This window comes from Clupea harengus, chromosome 8 (assembly GCF_900700415.2).
Source record: "Clupea harengus chromosome 8, Ch_v2.0.2, whole genome shotgun sequence".
NCBI lineage: Eukaryota > Metazoa > Chordata > Actinopteri > Clupeiformes > Clupeidae > Clupea > Clupea harengus.
This window is the reverse complement of record NC_045159.1, coordinates 12,350,696-12,369,730: the sequence shown is the minus strand read 5'-3', so window position 1 is coordinate 12,369,730 and position 19,035 is coordinate 12,350,696. Positions and strand designations below refer to the sequence as shown.

The 19,035-nt window shown below is 41.8% G+C and overlaps 1 protein-coding gene across 1 annotated transcript in view; it reads right to left on the bottom strand.

Annotated features, from left to right (window-relative positions):
* Nucleotides 1–9,118, bottom strand: part of kcnip1b (Kv channel interacting protein 1 b) — a 50,828-nt gene extending 41,710 nt beyond the window's left edge. Inside the window, exon 1 of the mRNA XM_031571914.2 lies at nt 8,004–9,118. Coding sequence (XP_031427774.1) covers nt 8,004–8,091 — 88 coding nt within the window. The 5' untranslated portion in view covers nt 8,092–9,118. The remainder of the gene's footprint in view (nt 1–8,003) is intronic.
* Nucleotides 9,119–19,035: the final 9,917 nt, after the last annotated feature.

Genomic DNA, 19,035 nt, shown 5'->3' with positions numbered 1-19,035 from the left:
TTTTTCCAAAAGTGCTGTAGCCTATACATCACAGCAAACACAAATGAATGTGTAAATGATTTGCACAGAACAAACAATAGGATATAGGCCAGTACAGTCAACAAAAAAAAGAAAGAAAAATGTAAAATAAAAAAGGACAAAAAACTACTGCATCCTGTTCTAGCTCAAGACAATATTGACAATGTGCTATCAGAAATAGACCTACACAGTGTTGTGAATGTTGTTGCATTTTGTGCATCAGTGTTCAATCGATGCTTAGAATGTCTACTCATATAATGGGCTGTGTTTGTCATTAGAAAACAAAGTACCCTTTTGAGGTGACATAACACTGTTTTGAAAGCAAAGTTGCCTTTTGCAGGATGTATAAAGGGTTTTGCATTTTGTGTGAGTGGTTTAGGGATTTGTGTTTAGAGTTTTGAGAAAACGAGGCATGCTTCATGTGTGTAAGCAATCAAGAAAAACTGTAACATTGGATTGGATTACAATACAGTACAGTAATGTGTCAGTGCTGATAGGACGCAATCAGTTGTGAAAATGTATACGACTCACTTGCACATAGTCATAGCATAACTGTTTGACTGTTGGAGTTTCTGACAAAAGGCACCCTGTACACCTGCTTTATTCTCAAGGTGTTCCGCCTTAGAACACAGTCCACTGTGGCTAGGCTCACTGTATTGATGTTTAGGAATATGTCTTGGTCATCAATGGTTGCACTTTGTATTTGTTTACGTAATTTTACAGATACAGTACAATGGAAAATACAAGAATACTATGCTCCTGATAAGGCATTCAAACTAGTGTTTTCCTGTCATAGTAGTGTTTCTTACCTATTCCCTCTTCTGAATGTCCAGAGAATAGATGCAACTGAGAAGCAGCTTATATTTGGTTGAACCCTCTGGCCAGCCTCCTGCATGGTCAAACCATGGTTGACCATATGTTTGACCACAGTGGCCCGAATCTCATCAGAGATAATGGCTCTCCTTCTTGCTCTTTCTCTTCATCCTCTTCCTCCTCCTCCTCCTCCTCCTCCTCTTACTCTCACTCCTCTGCCTTTCTGATCACCTCTCACTTCAATGTTGCCATCAATTGTTCTCCAAACTAGGAGCTAACCTGTGGCCATCATATTCCTAAAGCTTTGATTTCAAATTGCACAACAGCCTTTGAAATGGAAGTTTTGCCAATTGAATAGCAGTGTGTTCTGTCTGAACACAAGGAGGTTTTGGCATTGATGAAGTGTGCAAAGTAGAGAGGATGGTGTTTAGTGTTTTGAAGAAAGTGTGGTTAACAATTGAAATTTGTGTCTAAAGCAGATAATTGTGTGTTGTGTTTTGAAGAAAGTGCGGTTAACAATTGAAATCTGTGTCTAAAGCAGATAATTGTGCTTATAGTTTAGCAGAATTGGTTTAGGGAGTTGGCACATGAGTTACAGGTTGTGGTCATTGTGCCATAAGTTCCAGTTTTTGAATGTAATCAATCGAGAAAAACTGTAATGCTGTTTTGTCTCCAGCAGCATCATTTAACAAGTTAATTTTGCCTGACTGTTTGACTTCATGCAATCCGAAGAGCTGTGTTAGAAATCCCTTTTTGTCCCATGTAACCACTTTACCTGCTACTTTTTTGAACAGTTGTATCCGACCCAACACATTTGTCCAGGAGCTTAGCAGCTCCACCCCACCTTATACACTGGTGCAATGCCATAACTACTCTAGTCTAATAATAGAAGCATGTCAGTGGGAGAGAGCTGTACTCCCACAGCTCTGCATAACCATGACCTGGTTTGGAGGGTTTCATTACAGGGACACAAACTTCGGCTTGTCAGGAGCTGTCAGCCTTTCAGCCAGGAAATTCCATTTTTGTTGCAATGTAGCCACTAACTTACTTTTTTTAACAGTTGTACCTGACCCGATATATCAGTACGGGAACATGACAGTTCAGCCCCTACATACAGTTTTTCTCAATTGCTAACACACATTTTTTGAAAGCATGCCTCGTTTCCTCAAAACTCTAAACACAAATCCCAAAACCACTCACACAAAATGCAAAACCCTTTATACATCCTGCAAAAGGCAACTTTGCTTTCAAAACAGTGTTATGTCACCTAAAAAGGGTACTTTGTTTTCTAATGACAAACACAGCCCATTATATGAGTAGACATTCTAAGCATCGATTGAACACTGATGTGCTCAATGGAAAACACTACTATGAAATGGGAAAACACCAGTATGAAGGCCTTATCAGGAACATTATGTTACTATACGCTTACTCCTGTAGTAAAATATAACTGTATAATGTTTTTACGCAAATATAAAGCAACACACAAATATACAGTAACAACTAAAATATTTCTTTATTTTTTCCAAAAGTGCTGTAGCCTATACATCACAGCAAACACAAATGAATGTGTAAATGATTTGCACAGAACAAACAATAGGATATAGGCCAGTACAGTCAAAAAAAAAAAGAAAGAAAAATGTAAAATAAAAAAGGACAAAAAACTACTGCATCCTGTTCTAGCTCAAGACAATATTGACAATGTGCTATCAGAAATAGACCTACACAGTGTTGTGAATGTTGTTGCATTTTGTGTGAGTGGTTTAGGGATTTGTGTTTAGAGTTTTGAGAAAACGAGGCATGCTTCATGTGTGTAAGCAATCGAGAAAAACTGTAACATTGGATTGGATTGCAATACAGTAGAGTAATGTGTCAGTGCTGATAGGACGCAATCAGTTGTGGAAATGTATATGACTTGCACATAGTCATAGCATAACTGTTTGACTGTCGGAGTTTCTGACAAAAGGCACCCTGTACACCTGCTTTATTCTCAAGGTGTTCCGCCTTAGAACACAGTCCACTGTGGCTAGGCTCACTGTATTGATGTTTAGGAATTAGTCTTGGTCATCAATGGTTGCACTTTGTATTTGTTTATGTAATTTTACAGATACAGTACAATGGAAAATACAAGAATACTATGCTCCTGATAAGGCATTCAAACTAGTGTTTTCCTGTCATAGTAGTGTTTCTTACCTATTCCCTCTTCTGAATGTCCAGAGAATGGATGCAACTGAGAAGCGGCTTATATTTGGTTGAACCCTCTGGCCAGCCTCCTGCATGGTCAAACCATGGTTGACCACAGGGTTGACCACAGTGGCCCGAATCTCATCAGAGATAATGGCTCTCCTTCTTGCTCTTTCTCTTCATCCTCTTCCTCCTCCTCCTCCTCCTCCTCCTCCTCTTACTCTCACTCCTCTGCCTTTCTGATCACCTCTCACTTCAATGTTGCCATCAATTGTTCTCCAAACCAGGAGCTAACCTGTGGCCATCATATTGCTAAAGCTTTGATTTCAAATTGCACAACAGCCTTGGAAATGGAAGTTTTGCCAATTGAATAGCAGTGTGTTCTGTCTGAACACAAGGAGGTTTTGGCATTGATGAAGTGTGCAAAGTAGAGAGGATGGTGTTTAGTGTTTTGAAGAAAGTGTGGTTAACAATTGAAATTTGTGTCTAAAGCAGATAATTGTGTGTTGTGAGTTGAAGAAAGTGCGGTTAACAATTGAAATCTGTGTCTAAAGCAGATAATTGTGCTTATAGTTTAGCAGAATTGGTTTAGGGAGTTGGCACATGAGTTACAGGTTGTGGTCATTGTGCCATAAGTTCCAGTTTTTGAATGTAATCAATCGAGAAAAACTGTAATACACTAGTAGAGTGCCACGATTAATGTAGTCTAATAATCCAGCACTACCCACACGGCTCTGCACCATCCAGACTCGGAGTGCGCCCCGGGGGTGCAGAGTGCCTGCAGTAAGCCTGGAAGCCGTGAGGGTTTGGGCGTTTGAAGCTGTGGCAGAGCCAGGGCAGTGGGCCGGGAGGACAAAAGGAGTGGGCAGGTTCTAGCATTGCGTCGGAGCCATTGGAATGGAGCATTTGGTTCAGTGGCAGAAGCCTCAGCGGTGGTGCATTCAATGTAGAGTTGCCATTCAAAAGCCACTGATTCAACTCAGAGCGTGCCCTCAGACACGGGCCAAAAGCCTGGGAGGCAGAATTAGGCATGTGGGTTGTTCTTTCTTTTCTTTTTTTTCTCCCCCTGGCTCCAGAAGAGGGCAAAAGGGATGACAGGAAGATTATATTCAATGTGGACTCTAGAGCAGTTAAGAGTTTGACACTTTATCACTATTAGACCAAAAGAGCAAAGGAGTTATATAAGAGGAGCTTCCACCGATAACATATCTCCAATGTAGCAATGATAGTATGCTCTTTCTCTCTCACTTTCTCATTCCATCTCTCTCAGCTTCACTCTAGTTCTCTCATTCTCTCTCTCGCTCACACACCCACGCACAAACACAAACAGAGAGAGCGAGAGAGCGAGAGAGATGAATGAATAGAAATGAATACACCTGAAGGTACCCTGAAGTGCTGACTTAAAGAACCAGGGGAGTAGTATAACATCATGAGGTGCTGATACTGCAGTAGTGCTAATGCACTCAGACATGCTTACACACACACACACACACACTTACACACACACACACACACACACACACACACACACACACACACACACACACACACACACACACACACACACACACACACACACACACAGTGCGTGTGCTATAGAGACTAATATAACAGACATACATACATACATACAATAACTACAACATGCACCACGGCTAATACTATAACCAGTGCAAGGATGTAGAATGTAGGGAACAGGAGCAAAAAAACTCCCAAAACATACAATCTTCAATTACGATTTCCAATTGACACCAGTGTGTTATTGAATGACTTGGTGTTTTCCCATTTAGACTTTCTCCCCAGATGGCATCTTGGTGTGCACCCATTGAACAATAGTAGATGCCAAAAGAACAGTTAAAGAGTCACACCAACTACAAGAGCATAACAGCACTAACACACAGCTCCCTGATCAGAAGCAAATATCAATTCACAATGCATCTGCTCTAAAATGTCTTAGCTATGAGATATTATACTCTGTGAAGCTGGCATGGATTAACCCTGGCAAAGTCTGCAGTTGCCCTCAACGATCTGTGTGAATGCTGATGAATTATGGTGTTTATTTTTTGTCATTTCAAAGGCAACTTGAAGTAATGTGATTTTAATGCCAGTGTCATCTGTCATTAATGGTATAACAAACTGCTACTCAGACTCAGAGCTACTCAGAGCCACAACAACAACAACAACAACTACAACAACAACAACAACAACAGGAAGCAACAACAGGAAGCCTTTGCAAACCAAAACAAGCTGATAACAGCAGGTTTAAATGATGTGTCAAAGAAACGAAAAAGAAAGGTTATACGACCCATCCCTTGTGTCAGAGCCTCACCAACATCAATGGATAAAAATACCCTTGAATGAATCATTCCCCCACTTGTATTGGTAGAGTGGTTTAAGCACAACCCCCCAGCCACCAGACTCTATCCACCATCACCACCACCACCACCATCACAGATGAAGGGAGATTGATTGAGTGCATGTTTTTTTTAAATGTCAAGTGCTTTTTCATTTTGCTCTAGAGGGCAAGGCTGTCGGCAGGAGAAAACAGAATGGAAAAGTGTCTCTGTCAGTCTAGACACCAGGCACACACGCATGGCCAACACTGGAAAATTGCTCGCCTAACATCTATGTATTCAAAAAACATACAGTTTTGTTTAAAACATGTTTAAAAACATTTAGGCTATAAGAAGTAAGCTCTTTAGTGTTCACAGACATACCCGGTCTGCAGAACCATCAACAGAACTCAGCAGCATTCTACACTGGTCATGTCATGGCAGTAGGAGTTTTGTGGTAATAGGCAATGGCTGAGAAAGATATAATGGTTTATAGAAAATAAGAAAATGTCATTTAATGTTAGAGTTGAGAGTAAAAATATAATTTGGACAAATCAGACAAAGATTTACCCAAGCACTCTCCATACCCCCATCACTCTAACCCACACAGTATTCATATGTCAAATAGCTTTTTCAGCCTTTAGGGATTTCCTAGCATTGCCTGACTGGGGCAGTTGCTCATGTGTTTGTAAAACCTCTCAATAGTACATAAGAGACCATAGTAGGCAAGTACTGGTCTGCTCAAAATATGACAAGAAAACATACTGTGACAGTGTACTCCAATTCCTCATGAATCACATATGAGGCCATCTGTAATAGGAACAGAGGGCAGAAATCAACACCCTTACACCATACAAACCTACCTCTCCTGCAGAAACACCCTAACACCATACAAACCTACCTCTCCTGCAGCAACACCCTTACACCATACAAACCTACCGCTACTGCAGCAACACCCTTACACCATACAAACCTACTGCTACTGCAGCCGCCACTATCCAGTGCTTTCACAACATTTCCATTAGACTTTATCACTGAACCCAAGACAAATGTAACCTACCCAAGAAAACAACTTCAGTAGCTATTTTCTATGGACTGGGGTCAGTATCAAAACACATTCATACATACACATACACAGACGCACACATCTAGACCTTACACGATCGTGTACATGCAGCTCAGAATCCTGGGTCTATGCAAGACTTCAGGGTATTCCGGTCCATTACACAAGCCACTCCAAATGGATCTCTGGTCAGAACTAATGTAGCGAAACATTCAAACACCCAACGGGTAATGGAGCAGTGCGGTGCATCAAAGGCGAAATAAGGTCTCTGAGAAAATGTCACCAATACCTACATTCCCCATAGCAACATCCTGTTTTTTTACACCTACTGTGGCAATTAAAACATCATGCCTTGACAGTGTCATTAAGGCATCTGGATTAGTTACAGGTCACACGAGTCAAGACAATCTGAAGATTTTTACTTAAAGTTAACCTTAAAAGTTATACACAGCTTTAGGGATGTATACATTAAAGCCTGTGTTGACACTCAACACGGATCACACTGAATTATAAGTAATTTCTTCTCTAGCTGACATATTACATCTACATTATTAACAATAACAACACCTTTAAGCTTCACCATACCCACATCAGCCTCTCTCTCTCTCTCTCTCTCACACACACACACACACTTTCCACACCCCCAGGCCGCGTCGGCATGGTGACACGCCATGCAGTGCTTTTCTGCTGATGCTGCGAGAGCAGCCCAGTGTCTGTGAGATGAAGCAAGATAAAAGGGGGAGGATAAAAGTCAGTGAGAGGGGGAGAGGGGTAGAGCGAAGCTTGGAGGATAAGTGCAGCTAAAAGAAAAAAACTGGTAGGACTGCAGGTGCACAAAAATCAAAACGAGGCAAGGCAGTGCAGTATACATCCAGTATTTAAAAACAGTACAAAAAAATTAAAATGACATGCAAATGAACTAAGTAAATATGGAATAGGTCTAACACATGCAGATAAACTGCATACATGTTAATAACAATGAATAGTGAATAGTGAATGGTCTGTGAATTTATTGGATAATGGAGGCACCAGTGTACTTTGATTTGTGCTGTCCAGGTGATTAGTCCTTTTCCACCTTTGGGCAAATAGACAGGTGGATGAGGTAAAATGAGTTGAGTCATTCTCAGAAAGCTCCCTACTAACTAAGCTTGGGGGTTTAATATTGCATCCTGTGAAAATGTGACGAGTGTGTAAGGCACTCGGACTCGCTCAGAGCACATTAGCTGTGCTGAGACCAGGAAAGCTGCTGTGTCACCACCACTGTTGCACAGTGTCAGACAAAGGGCTGGGTGCAGTCTGACTAGCAGGGGGCTACGCAACAGCACACAAGACCGGACAGCGCAGACACTACTCCACACAAACACATCACAACCCTCAGGTGTGTTACACACACACACACACACACACACACACACACACACACACACACACACAAAACGGCACTGTCTTTTAAAGTAAGATTTGTGAAATTTGTAATTTGTGACTACTTTCACAGCATCCTGAGACCTAAAGACCAAAGCTTGAGACAGAGGTGAGACACAGGTGAGACACTGATGAGACACTGGTGAAAAAGGGAAGCCACTGTCGCCTACCTTTGCTGAGCGTCCCAAAGACGAGTCTCCGAAGAGACTGCATGAACTTGAGCACCCCCTGTCGACAGCGGCTGGTACAGCCTGCCATCCTGACTGAGGGACAGTGTGTCAAAACCCTTTTTAACAGGTAACGCAGGTGTAAACAAGATGCAGATTCTTGTTGCAAGTGTTGTCCCTTCAGAGAGATACTGTTAGAGTTTAAATTAGTTCTGAAATCTGAGCGATTATTGATGACTTCTGCCGCAGAAAAGGAGAGAAAAGAACAGTTCTGGTGTAGGAGGGATATAACGTCTTGGTAAAAAGGGTGACATGTTCTTCAGAGAAAATTGATCATTTTCTGAAGGCTGTGAAACGACTTCCCTTTGACCTGGGTTTACTTTAATTACTTGACCGTACTTGATCATACTCATGAGTACATACTCACATATTTCATTCATGCAAGCTCATAAACAAACATGGGCACACACTCTCTCTCAGCACACACACACACACACACACACACACACACACACACACACACACACTCACACACTTGTGCAGAGCTCTAAGTCCGTATTGCCTCTTTTCCTTCTTCAAACTGGCCAAGCTGACAGCCTCTCTATTCCACACAGCAAAACAATGTTCCCAGAAATGACCTCAAACTTCTAAAAGGAAAAGTTGGTTTGCGCAGACGGGTTCGAGGTGAGATGAATTACTGAGGCAAAAGGTGAAGAGCGCCAGTGCCGCATGGTTCTCTGAGCACTACTCCATGAAAGTTCTCTGTGTCCACGGAGACGGCAAGTGTTTGCTCTTCTCCCTCTGCTCTCCTCTTCACCCTTTTTTTCTCGACCCCTCTCTCTCTCCTCTCCTTTCTTCTCTTCTCCTCAGGGTGTTGTTGTCCTAATGGCCTCTTAACCGTGAAGGCTGCAGAGCGGCGGTGGACGACTCCACTGCTGCTGCTGCTGCTGTGTGTGTGTGGCTCTGTGCTCTCGCTTCTGCCTTTCTTCTCCTGTTCGGCTGGATCCAGATACCTGCAGTACTCAGACCCAGACTCCAGCAGACTCTGATGAGAGATGCTCTCTCTTTCTCTCTCTTTCTCACTCATGCAGATGTGCACTCCCCCCTCTCTCTCTTTCTCACTTGCGCTCTGCCCCTCGTCAGCACGTCTCTCTCCTGCTCTCTCATAGCTGAGCTCTAGAATGCTGCTCTGTTGCTCTCTCCACCTCCCCCCTCTCTTTCTCGCTCTCTTTCTTTTTTTTTTCTCTCTCTCTCCCATTCCTCAACACTTGCTTCAGTTATTGCATCCTGTAACAGTGCATGAAACCACACCAGACCGATGAGTGTCCTTTAAACACACAGACAGCTGTCAACACGAGTCATGTCAATCACCCACGGAGGTGTCTGATGATGGCTAGTAAGAGGACAACAGCTGGTGTTGTAAAGTTAAAGAGCCAATGATGGTACTGCCCTAGTCTGACTGTATTTCGTTTTTCTATTAACTTCTCTATGGGTTCAGAGCTCTTTATTCCATATGCTGTGCCTGAATCCTTTCAACAGACAGGAATGAAAGCTCACCATATTAACACACCAAGTAAGACCAATGGAATTGAATTGGAAGAATACCCTAATGCATGAATATACATTCAAAGCCTCGTCCATTCCTAGCAGTCTATGAGTTATTCAGTCAGTTCTGGCTGAATGTTGGAAGCTGATTAGAAACTCCATTAACTATGATGTTACTCAGCTCAACTCTTCAACATGTGGCAAGATGCCATGCCTAAACCACATGCACAAATACTTCTGATCAAAGTGGATTTGTGATGTATTTCTGTTTTGTGTGGGTGGATGAAGAGCTCGCAATGGAAGAGCAGGAAATACAATGGTACGTGGTATTATTAGGATATTTTGAGCCTATTAAGATATTTTTGTGTTTTACATAACTGCATATTTCCGGTGGAAATCTTTCAACAACCACTGTAATCAAAAACTGTTCACGATATTCCATTCTTTTCAGTGAATTTTCAGACCTAGAATAGAGGCTGATGAACTCTTTCATTTCAAGTTATATAACTGACTCATTATTCAGTTATATTAACCTCTGTGGTGTTTACAGGAGTATAAATCATTCTATAATATATTCTTACGTCAGTGTGACTTAAAAAGGTCAAACATTTGTTCCCACATGGTCATTCCCCTGCCACCGGTGCCCTTCGCACATGGACACATCCCCAATCACATTAAATCATCATCCCACCTCTGACACCACGGGTGGTCAATGAAGAGAGCAGCCAACCTAGCTAGCCGTGACCCATGACCTCAGGCTAATACCCAAGCACTCTGACTGCATCATTATACAGCCAGGATCCTTGGTAAGGCAGTGAAACTACATACGCAGCCACGGACATTGCCCCCATAACAGTTGTTATCTCTGATGCATTTCATATTACATATCAGCAACGTGTATGCAGTAGCACATGTCTGAGAATGTGTTAGCCAAACATAACACTGGCTTCATGACTTCTTAACGGGGAAAAGGGAAAGACAGAAACACATTTTTTTTATTTTTAATAGTTAATATGTACTGGCCCACAGTGTGGGATGAAGCAAGGCATTCTCACCATATTAGGCCCGGGTAGGCGTACGCTGAACTGGAAAATGTCTTGGTGTAATGTGAATATAGGCCTATGTTTCTTTCTCTCTCTCTCTCTCTCTTCTCTCTCTCTCTGTATGTGTGTGCGTTTCTGTGTGTGTGTGTGTGTGTGTGTGTGTGTTTTTTTTTCTCTCTCTCTCTCTCTCTCTCTCTCTCTCTCTCTCTCTCTCTCTGTGTGTATGTGTGTGTGTTTGTGTGAGAGAGAGAGAAGCAATGTAAGATAGTGTTTCCTCTGCACCACAATGCTAATGTGGTATTTTGTAGACTATGATGCAGTACCTAAGACTAATGATTATGTTAAACAATTACACCCGGAAAAGGGGGAAAACACTGTGGACAATCTAATGTTCCCTCATTTTGGGGTTACCACCGTTTCTCAGCTACTGAGCTACACAGCGACTGAAATATCCTTAAATGAATCCTTATAATGTTCTGAGGAGAATTGAAGATGTGCTGACCTTAATCTGGTGTTCATCTCATTTATTTTGGATATGAGGAACTATCCTGCGGTTGACTCCCCTTCCCTGCAGCAGTCGGTACGAAGACAATGGCTTTCATGCCCACTGGCTACATGATGAATGTATGCATTTTCTGTACTGTTTGTCCCTTTGGATGCACCTGATATAAAATCTCTTTATTATTAATGCAGTGCAATGGAAAACACTGTCAGCAGGGATAGCATATACGGGGAGGGAGTTATATAGTATATATATATATATTATCACAGTGATGGGATGCGTATTGTGTGTGTGTGTGTGTGTGTGTGTGTGTGTGTGTGTGTGTGTGTGTGTCTGCTTGTTTTCTGACAGAGAGATGTGGTTGTTCCACCACAGCTAAAAGCACCACGCGGTCGTGGTCATTTTACTTTGATTGTTTGCACGTGCTGCATGCGTACACTTCTCACATTTCACACTGTACATACGGTACAACAATGGTGGTCGTCTGGTTTCTCTGCAGTACCATGACTGGAGGCATCAGCAACACTGGGAAAGATTTTATTTTACTTGTATTCTACAGCTTTGTGTTTGTGTTGCAATGACCATGGGAGCCTGTTTGACTTGAAAATGCAAATCTAAGCCAGATCAAGAGAATTAAAAGAGAAAAAGCCATTTGTCAGTATACACAGTCTTTCACTTCCATAAAACTAAAAAAGAAGGTTACAGCATGAAAAATAGTGTTCTGGCAAGCAGATGCAGAAGAGTTCAAATGAATGTTTGTGTGCGTCTGTGTGTGTGTGTGTGTGTGTGTGTTTGTGTGTGTGTGTGCGTGTGTGTGTGTGTGTGTGTGTGCGTGTGTGGGTGTGGGTGTATTTGTTGAAGATGATTTAATGCCTAATACATATTTATGAACATGCTGACTCTGTGCTATAGCACAGCATCAATGTGAGTGTATGTACATGAAATGTGATGAGTAGAGATTGAAAGAGAGAGAGAGAGAGAGAGAGAGAGAGAGAGAGAGAGAGAGAGAGAATGAAAAGGAGCAGATGGGGTTGTTTGAGGAAATGGAGAATCTTCATCTCAAGAGTTAGTGTTGATCCCAAGACACATTTTCAGAATGAAAGCCTGATCCCCCATCCATTAAACCACAATTACAATGAGCAGCATGAAGCTGAAATAGCAGATTTGAACACTCCCAGCACTGCATGCAGAGTACGAACACAGCTTTAAAGAGACTGTAATTTGAGCTTGAAAAAGCACTTTTCACAGTTTGCATGTGGGTTCTTGCATTTCCTGCCTAAATTGTTGTGGCAATCCCATTACAATGAGAGAGCAAATTAACATTGGTGGGGAAAGATTCTCACATGAGCAGAAGTGAGGCAACATTGTATGCTTCGGGCCTGAGTCTTACCAAATCCTAAATATGATCTCCTCAGAGTGAGGGGTCGATTACGCAGTTGGACGCTTTCTCTGTCCCATGTTAAGTGATAAAGCAAGTGCATGGGAAGAGTAGGGAGTCTTCCTCTAAAGTTGCTGACACGTATGGCAGGACTTGGCCAGAGGACACAAAAGTGTCCTTGATTATTGACATCAAAGAGTTTTGATTTTAGATGTTTTTTTCCCTCTAGAATTCCCTTGACTTGACTGACCAGCATGTTGATGTTGGATTCTGTGTGACAGATGCTTTCCATGGTGCCAGACGCTTTTGGATACTGTCTATCATGTTGCTTAAGTGAGAGTGGCTTTCTGCCCACTCAGTTAGTGTCTGCAAACATTTTGGTATTATCGTCCAAAGTACACTGTAAAAATGAAATTACACTTAAGCAAAAAAAATCCATTTGACGAAGACAATGGTGCATCTCCAATTCGGTTGACCCCTGTTGATATTGTAAACACAGCCTGTCCATGTTGCATAGCAAACAGAAAAGATACTTAAATAAGATGGCTGAATGTTTACCTGCGTATAGGTAATATGCATTCTCAGGGGCAAATAACACAGCATTTTCTATGTTATTTGGTTTGTGCTTACCATAGGCTGACTGCTATGTAATGTTTTGTACATTTTATTTATGTCAAATGTCTATATGTCTGGATGCCCATGAGGTTAAACTGTGTCATGTGTGAATGACGCAGCAAAAATGCAAATTCAGAACAGATTGTTCATATTTGACAAAGTTGTCCTCCCATTTACAACTAGTGTTCATGAGTAAAATGTATGTAAGAAACGGTATGTTCTGATGAAAACTTGTTCCCTGTACTTACTTCAGGGTCTGTAGAGCTGGAAGTGAGAGGAAAAGAAAACAAACCAGCTGCCAAATAGCCAATCAGGACTCAATCTTCATGTCAATCATTCATTCAAGCCAAGACAGTAGTGTTCTGGGTACGCTGAAGGAGGAGCTTAGTGCATAACTCCAAAGGGGAATGTGTGTTTGGAACTTAGTGCATAACTCCAAAGGGGAATGTGTGTTTGGAACTTAGTGCATAACTCCAAAGGGGAATGTGTGTTTGGCAGCTGAGAATCAAAATGGATTCCTCCAGAATGGCTAATTAAGACCCAGGACATGCTGGGACAGGGGACTATTTGGTCAGCTTCTGGCATTGCCGGGTGGCCAGGCGGTAGCAGCAGAGTCTTAGTCGCATACACTCGGTCAAGGCACATGGTTTCCATACGTGCCTCTTAAATTACAAAGTCACTGTAACCTTTATATCTACTCCTCCTACTACTGTTTATTGACCACTGTAATCAACTTTGGGATGTGTGGCAAATAGAGCCGATGCTTATGTCACATTTAACCCTTCCATGCATGAATTATGACTAAAATGATCCAGGATTATTTAATGATTGTTTTTATTATTCAAAAATTCAGTTTTAATTAATAGTTATTTAACTGTCCACGCATGTGGATACCAGGCAACAAAAGAGTAAATAGCAGGCTATAAATCCACAGCTGAAAATGCATGCCATCTTCAATCCAATGTTTGGATTATGGGTGTCAGCTATCAAATCATTTTTGGCATACAAGATCGAAACTACTGTTACAATATTGCTATAGATCTACTGATACTGCCCCTAAGTGATTTGGAAAGTGCTTTCCAGTCAAGGTAAATGTACTGATATAAAAAAAAATTATAATAAAAATAAAAGGAATGAAGTGGAAAGAATAAAAGACAAAATAGCATAAAAATAAACACTGAAAAAACCTAAATAAAAAGCTAAATTAAAAGGGATGTGTATGAGTGAAAGGAAAAAAATCCAACAAAAAAAAAACAGATAAAAAAGAAAAAAATCTAAAAGTGATCAAAAGGAAATGGGTAATACATGGATACAATATGCTATGAGCACAAATAAATACACAACCTCAGACTGGACGAAACATGCACTAAAAAGAGCATGACAACAAATTAAAATCCAGGGAATGCCAGTGTGTTAACGTACATTTTTTGTCCATTTTTAAAAGTCTCTAAGCAGGCAGCAGATCTGATATAAAATGGGAGGCTCTCTCCATACTCAGGACCATTAGCACCTCATGACAGATGATAAAAGTAGAGGCAGTGAATCACCCAGTGATACTGTATTAGTTTGTTGCTATATTGAACAAATCCACTCTCTCAAAGCAGGACATAATTATACTCCTGCACTGCAATTATACCCCTAATCATTCCCCCTGCACTGACTCTCTTCAGGAATGCGCCCGTCTGGCCAAAGGTTACCTTACCCGGGTCACTCTCACCCTGCTCCCTCCTTGCCTTGATGAATTCTGGTTTTGTATAATTCATTATGGGAACACGGCATGTTTTGCCCAGAGCCAATCACTGGCCCCGGAGTGACACGAGAGAGTGAAAATCAGGAAAACAAAGATTTACACAGGCAGGTGTGATGGTGGAGCAAGATATGGAGGACACTGATATCATCGGTGTTAAATGGTGTCACCCTCATCGAGATCCATCCCATCATCTCCGTGCTCCTGTGTGCATGTGACCAAATAGCTGTCCCATCTCCAATCCAAGTCATAACAATCTCCCCAGACAGAGGCTGCCTCTGGCCCAGATGTGGCCAAGACGTGGCACAGCATCGCTGGGTCCACAGCAAACCCCTGACTTCACAGTCTGTCTTCTGTCTGGATGTGCAAGTTACTGAACGCACTCGGTATCACTGAGCCACCACTTCATCACTGCATTCCCCAACATTTGTAATCTCTCTAAATTACAGTGACGGGGCTGCCCTTTTGAGAAAAATGCCTTTTAAAATCCTTATATATAGTTTATCATTCATAGTTTTCTTCCATGTCTGTTCTCTTTTACCTTTTTGGAGAGATGACCATGCATTTTATCTCTCAGCAAACCTTTTTTCCGGAAACAGCCTCCCCCTTTCTCTATCTCTATCTCTTTCCCTCTCTCTCAGTTGAACTCCCACCTCTTTATCTCTCTTGTGCTCAGTTGAGTGCGAAGCCCAGAGCCGCTCAGTAAATGAACTTATTAGTTCAGCACTGCAGAGGAACATTACTGTTGTTGTTTTCCATTTAGTGCTGCAATATGAAAAAAAATCCAATCTTTCCATGTTGCTGTGAGCTTGGATGTTGCACTGCAGGTTTTTCTGAATTCCCCATAAGAGAATGCATCAGCTTTATGGAGCCCTACACCCAGTAGCTGAATCAGTCAGAAACACACACACACACACATTAATGTTCATTCCACTTCATTCAATCCTAGTCTTTATCATGGCAACATTACTATGCAATTGCTAATCGTGCCGTTGCTGGCAAAGCTAGCTAGGCTGAATTTGCTGTTTGATGATGTTCCTGTGGTGATAGTATGATGGTATAACTTTTGAAAGGAAGAAACTCAGGTTCAAACTTCCAACCTCACAGTCAAGCCACTAGCTCTCTCACCACTAGATCATAATTTTTAATTTCATAGTGCAGTATTTTATATTTTCTGCTTCCACAAATATTTGGCATTTTTTCTTGTTCTTAATATTCCACCATCTGATTTGGGAGACATGCTGCTGTTTATCAGCATCTAGTTCAATTGTCTCTTTTTCTTGCATCAAACAGATGAATGTGAAATGTGATTTCAAGGTTGAAAAAATTCCTACTGCTCATTCCAAAGAAAATATTGATGACAAAGATTGAACAGAATAAAGTAAAACAGACTACCAAAAAATAACACAAGATCATGGACTACATTTTTTTGCTGTAAACAGCTCTCACACACATGTTGGCATTGTCAATGATTTACAGTACCAATAAAGGTTTAGTGAAATCTTCATTCATGAATGGAAAGTTGGAGTGAATGCACATGTGAATGGGTAAGGGGCAGAGAGGAGGTTTACAGAGGCAGTGTTTTAGAAAATAATAGCATTGTAGCCACTCCGGTTCAATCACCCGCACAGATGTAGTCCTCAGACGGAGCTGGGTTACATAAGCCCCAGATAAATGCAGACAGATTGCTTTTAGACTACATCCCGTCGCTCGCTTCAGTAAACTTAGGGAATGTTGAGACAGTTTATGAACGTAGACTGTCTCTCTCTCTCTCTCTCTCTGCCTCTCTCCCCTGTATCTTTTTTCCTATTCTGCCTGTTTACCTTATTCCTCACTGTTTAAAGAATAATACATGTTACCATGTTAATGTTTAAAGTATAATAGAGGTTATCACACTGTGGCTTGTGTGTGTGTATGTGTGACTTGAGAGTAGACTGTGCGTAATGTAACCTAAAATGATACATTCAAATTATGTAATTATCAGATATAACATATAGATGATGTAAGTGGATAATTCCATAACATGACTCTAGGCCCCAATCTGCTTCAACAATGATTAACTAAATTACAGGTCAGTCTGATCAAAAAAGACACATCTTACATGATCTTATCAATAAAATAAAGCCTTGCATAAACACTAGCAGAAATGCAGAGAAGCCATACCTTACTATAAGTTCATGTTGTAAGATTACTGAAAGGCAATGCCATTTAAAGTGGGCACATCCTTCTACCAGAAAGACTCAGGAGGCAGGAGTGAACTTGACAATTCAATCCATGAAGGGATGGTACAATATAGTATGAAACAGTACCAGTATTTAGTCTTTGGTCTAGACCCCATCCTCTGTCCAGTTTGATGAACGTGGTCTCTTCCGCAGATCCTGCCTGATTGAGATGGCAGGGGCAGCCTACCCGTGGACAACAGGACAAGGACTGAACTGGAGGTGGCAAAATGCTGGAGGGAATCATCAAGTCTATTTAAAGGCAAGTGTAAGCAGGCTATTGGTCAGGAGCACTGAATAAATGAATGACGTAGCATTAGAGTCTTCCTTGTAGGACTCACACTTAAGTTTCCATCCAAACTGACAATCATACATAAATCATAAGTTCCCATAAGTGGGATCCTATGCAGCTTTTTAAATATCCTTTGGTCATGAAACTGAAACTCTACAGGCCTCAATAGTGTATGCATCCAGTGCATCAACTTTATTCACAGTAACCTACATCTGCTCCTTTCATTTCACTGGAAGTCAAATGCAAGTTACTTCATGAAGGCAAAATGTTATAACATTTAAACAGGGAGGCATTTCAAAGCTACCTCTCCATCTGATCCTGCGGATTAAACAGGGTGCCAGTCAGTAGCTCACATCAGCGGCTTGTTTCCTCTTGTGACTAATCATTCTCTCCCCTCCTGTTGAGGATAAGGGCCTTTGCCTTTCATAGGATAGTGATTTGATGTGGTTGATTCGCTGTGGGTCTCAAGGGAGCTACTGTGAAGGTGGGTGGAATGTAAAGACCATAAGCGAGGTCGGGGAAGATGAGCATTGTTCAATATTTCATGACGGTTATTCGAAATGGTCCGAAGATCAGACCTTCTCTTTGACAGAGCTACAATATGAAGAGAAAGAGAGAGAGAGAGAGAGAGAGAGAGAGAGAGAGAGAGGATGAAGGGTGGTGATAAGTGAGAGGCGAGAGGCAGAGGGAGACTCACCAGGAGGCCCAGACTTGTGCATCTGATTCTGAAATCTGAGATCTGGCTTGGTCAAGGACTCAATAGCCGTGGTTCCACTCCTGGGCCAGTGCGAGCTAGACTATCTTCAGGTCAACCGGGGCTAATAGAGCCTCAAGCCGCAAGAACAAAAAACATTTGCTTTTTTACTATCGGGCTGATAGCCTAGCAGTAATGCCCTAAAACCCGCCCGTAAGCCGCTTTTGTGTAAATGTCACCCGGTTTAGAAGTGAGTGGGAAGTTGATTATATTGACTAGTTAACTTCTTTTACCTGACTCTCCTAACCTTGCCTTTCACCTTGACACCACCTCAAGCACCAGTTAGCCCTGCTTGGCCCAAGGGTAATCTGCGGACTAAAAGCCCCTGACTGTAAGCCCTGAGGATGCCCAGAGAAGGCCAGATCAAGCCCCAGAAGTGACAATCGAGACGGAACTGGCATTGGCAAACACTAACTCGCCCGGGTAGTGGAAACAAGGCTATTCATACGGCATAGGCTACTCTTTGCTTTGACTTGTTGACTTTGAACAGTTGGCCATTAGTCTCAGGACGAGCATGCAGTAATACAGTACATGAACTCTACACTGTTGAGTATATAAACATAAAATGGATTAAAAAAATGTAATCTTTTATCTATTTATTTAGAAAAAATAATAATTAGCAGTGAGTAGTGATGATAATGATGTATAGGCTGTAAATAGCCCTAGGTGGGATCTCAGCATCAGCTGTAGTGAGGAGGTCAACAGTCATTTCCCAGACAGTGCTTGTAGTTTGTTGCTAAGGTGTAAGTGTGCGTGCCCGTTTCTGTGGATGGGTGAGAGCCTCTGTGCATCTGTGCAGAAGTTCACAGTGGGGCGATGCAGTAATGATCATTTATTTAGCTGTTTCCACCTCCATCAGGGCAGTGCAGCGCAGGCAACCCAGTCCTCATTGACTCCCCGACACGCTTTACTTTTTCATACCTACTTTAAATGAAAGAGG